Source organism: Rhincodon typus, unplaced genomic scaffold (assembly GCF_021869965.1).
Source record: "Rhincodon typus isolate 14 unplaced genomic scaffold, sRhiTyp1.1 hic_rhity00008293, whole genome shotgun sequence".
Classification (NCBI taxonomy): Eukaryota; Metazoa; Chordata; class Chondrichthyes; order Orectolobiformes; family Rhincodontidae; genus Rhincodon; species Rhincodon typus.
The window spans coordinates 2,195-6,453 of record NW_025973931.1 but is presented as its reverse complement, the minus strand read 5'-3'; the positions used below and the strand labels follow the sequence as shown (position 1 = coordinate 6,453).

The 4,259-nt window shown below is 39.8% G+C and overlaps 1 protein-coding gene across 1 annotated transcript; it reads right to left on the bottom strand.

Moving 5' to 3' along the window:
* Nucleotides 1–838: 838 nt before the first annotated feature.
* On the bottom strand, nt 839–3,288 carry LOC125482287 (probable G-protein coupled receptor 139; the record flags this gene model as incomplete). The annotated part of the gene is made up of 2 exons (XM_048594338.1): nt 839–1,710; nt 3,243–3,288. Coding segments are annotated over 2 exons (918 nt in total), but the record flags the coding sequence as incomplete, so codon positions are not given.
* Nucleotides 3,289–4,259: the final 971 nt, after the last annotated feature.

Below are 4,259 nucleotides of genomic sequence, written 5' to 3'. Positions count from 1 at the left end.
GCCGAGATAAATTTTGTTGCGCTCCATAAAACGCTCAGCAACGGGTAAGAACTTGAAACAATGTTGTATTATGTCCGTTGGAAAAGGCAGCTGTCAGGTCGAAAACATGCACTCAAAAAGAATACGCACTCAATAGAGATTTTGTCACAATGTCAGAACTTTGCATTCGTGGCAACATATTTATTTAAAGTTTGACTGAATTGATTCACTGGGAGGCACATTTAAATGTGTACTTTCTCTCCACCGCTGCTACTGCAGTGCAGAGGCTCTAGGCAATGGCCGAGTGGCATTATTGTTGGACTACTCATTCAGAGACCCACGTAATGTTCTGTTGGACCTGGACTCAAATCCAGCCACGACAGCTGGTGGAATTTGAAATCAATAAATATCTGGAATTAAGAGTCTAATGATGACCATCAATCCATTGTTGGTTGGAGGAAAAAATCCATATGGTTCACTAAAGTCCTTTAGGGAAGGAAACTGCCATCCTTACCTGGTCTGGCCTACATGTAACTCCAGATCCAAAGCAATGTGGTTGACTCATTACTGCCCTCTGGTCAGTTAGATATGGGTAATAAATGCTGGCCTAGCCAGCAATGCCCGCAACCCAGGAACGAATTAAAAAAATACAGCTGCGTTTCTCTACCTATTTCACTTTAATTGGGATCGCGAATGCATTTTGACTTTTTGACATGAATGGCTGAGGGATCTGTCAGCCAGGAGGAGAGAACCCTCGTTGGGGGAAGTGGCAGTCAAATCACTTGGGCGACTTCGCTGATAGTTTACCATTCGACAGGCTTCAGTTCCTGTGTTTTGTCATTATTTGAATAACGATTACGAGAGGAAATTTCACCATGCTTCTGATCTGCTCTCTGAATTTAGACTGGGTCACCACATAAATAAACGTATTTGTACAGCAACTTAAATCCAGCAGCATGCATCCGACTTGTTGAAAGGTAATTTCAGACACTGTGTAATCACAGGGATCTTTTCCTGTAATGTTATAATATATGACTTCTATCACGTACACAGACCAGAGGGTGATAAAAGTGCCAGATATGCTAAAAAGTAAAATCATAGACTTCCTTCTGCTCTCCAGCTCTGGGTCATTGCGATTCTCTCCCTTTCTCTGACCTCTCAGTCCCTTACGGATTCTACTGGCTTGTAAGATATGTCTGACCGTCAGAGTGTTAATCAATAGAATTAAAGTGAATGGAAGCAGAGGATTTAAAACCTTATCAAACCAATCAAAGCCCACCCATCCAGATTCAGTATAATAACTGGGCTTGGCAGAACAGAACCAGGCTACATTATCGATTATTAGCCAAGGTTCATATATAAAGTAGAAAGGGATGTTTTTCAAACGGAGTAGAATGCAGGTTGATGCTGGAACCACAGCAGCCGTTTTCCTGGTGCAATATTTCGTTTTCATCTGCTGGCAACAAATGGTGACACAGCGATCAAAGGTGAATGTGACAGTGAACCAGACAGAACAGTCTGTAGAAGTAGATATGAGCACAGCAATAAAACTGCACACAGGAGTGAAGTCTAGGAAAGTCCACTGGAAATAATAATTACTGATTTGGCTCAATATGACTTCTGTGATAGTGACAAGTAGATCTGCTGTTGCCATGGCCACGAGATAATGAGTGGTGCATGCAGAAAGGCCACAATTCTCACGAGACAGGATCGCAATTCCTAGCAAATTCACTGTAAAGTTGAGAAGGGAAAAAATAACAGTAAGTTACTCACCTAGTTTTATACTCTTCTGTATTAGACAGTAAATCCAAAATGTTTGCAGAGAAACTGTTTGTGTGCATTTTGGAGGGAGAGGACAGTCATAGGGAGGGAGACACTTGTTCTTAACAAAAAATCTCAACTCCAATCCCAAAACATCGGGAATACATTGATTTCTGAGTTTAGACGCGTCAAAACATTTAATTCTATACCCAAGCATTCGAATGAAACAAAGTCAAAGTGCTGCCGATGCAAGCAATCTCTAAGAAACACAATATTTGCTGAATAATCTCAATATCTCTGGCAACACTTGTGGTGAAAGAAATAAAGTTATCGCTTCTAGTCTGTCTGATTATTCTTTCGAACTCTGAGAGTTTGGACACGTTTTGAGCTTTTTTTTTCATACACGAAGGAGGAGAGTAGGGAACAGGTCCCCAAATTCTCCCAAATATGTACAGTGATCATCTTTCGGAGTATCCAAGACACAGAACATCTAAATCTCTGGCTTCACAAATTTCCCCAGGTCATACATTGTCTTTCTTAGCATTGCTACTTGACTGACATGAAAAAGGACTGTTTTCAAAAGCCATCGGTTGTGACAGATTGCTTGCTTCACTATTTTAAAACAAGTTACCTGCCGTATGTTGTAGGTGCTGTTTACTCAGCTGCTTGTTCACCAGAATCTTCACAAATGAACTTCTGAACGTGCTGTCTGTAGAAGTGGAGATTTGCTGGCAACAAGCAGATTTTTAATCTTAGCATCATCGAATGATTAGGTACACAGAGAGGATTCGCCCATAGCATCCGTTCCGCCAAAATATGTGCTTTTACATGGTCCAGTTCCTATTTCCCCTATTAGGCCCGTAGCATGATCTGTGATGTGTGACAAATTATTTATTCCAAAAGCCGTCTGTCCGCCAAGAAACATATCCCTGGCTCACAAGCAGCTTGAGAATGTGAACGAAATAACCACAAACAAATTCCACTTCACTGCAGTCTTGTATTGGTGCTATTTAATTCTGTGGCCGTCCCGTCTGGCCCGAGGCTCGGCCTTAAAGAGAATATCCTCTCAGCACTTCCCATTTCAAGATCCTTCATAATCCTATATGCTGTTTTAAAAAAAATAACTGGACATGTTGACTCTGAAGAGTCAAACTGCCCTGACTAATGAACGAGCTAACTTAACTCTGCTGACTGACCAATTCTTCACATGATCTTTTTCTTTCTGCCTCGCATTATTTCCAGAAATGATTTCCTATTTTCTGTGGCATGTTAATACAATATTCCACTACACGTGCAATCTTAATCACTCAGGGAACTTGTGAAGTTCAGTATCAGTTGCGAAACCACAGAAAATGTCAAGCATACACAGCCAAATTAAAATCTATCATTGATCAAGTATTTGTAAAACAGTGACTACGATATCAGCATGAAGCATCAGACAGTAAATCCACAGAGCAGTTCATACACAACTGCACATAATTTTAGTTATTCCAGTCACTTACCAGGAACACCAATGACAGCAAGAATCACATAATGTACCTTCACCACCTGTCGAATTAGAAGATGCATTTTCAGCATTAATTCATTTATCCCTTCCCTGTGTTCTCAATCTCTCTGTATCAAAGCCCAAAATGATACTTTCTTGAAAAGTTCCATTTATACCCTTTGAGATTACGTTGGGGATGCAAAGGTTACAACGTCGTTCAACTAAGTTTGAATTCTTGAAAACAAAATGACGCAGCAAATTAAGTCAAGAAGTTAATTCCCAGATGCGATAAATAATGTTCAGCCCTGAGACTAAATTGTTCAGTGAGAATCATAGAATCATAGATCCCTACAGTGTGGAAGAATCATAACAATTAAAGCATAAAAAATCAAACCATGCAGAGGGTAAATTGCTCTAAAAAGGGATTAGAATTGGATTGTTTTCTTTTTATTAACAGCACAGAATAGATCATCTGAAAGCCTCTTTCTTCTGCGCTGTAGATATATGTGATTGTGGCATCATGAAGTGGCATCAAAATGTTATCTCAGGGGATGCAGACGTAGTCCAGCAGTTTCCAGGAATATTTAACCCAAACACAGAAATTGCTGGAGAGACTCAGCATTTGGGGTCAGAAAGCAGAGTTAAATGCAAGTGCCATGTACATTGATTCAAATGGTTCAGGAAAGTAGCTGAAAATATTGATCTGTACAACAAATCCAGTTTCAGTGAGGCTGGTTTGATTTGGCTTGATTTTCCTGTAACATAATAAAGTTTTCTTGTCTTCGTTTCAACCAGATTGGAATTCAGTTCAATGAGAAACAGACTGACAATCAAATAATTTGTAGGTTTTCAGTTTACTGATTGGAAATAACTTTTTTACTCATTGGAGCCTTGAGGTTTACATCTCAGAGATTGTCAGACAAATAGAAAGATCTAAGACAACATTTCCGCTACAAATGTTACAAAGTTGGGTGGATAATTGTGAGGTGGAAGGCCAGAAGCTAAAATGTGTGGTTCCTTTAAGAGATTTGTG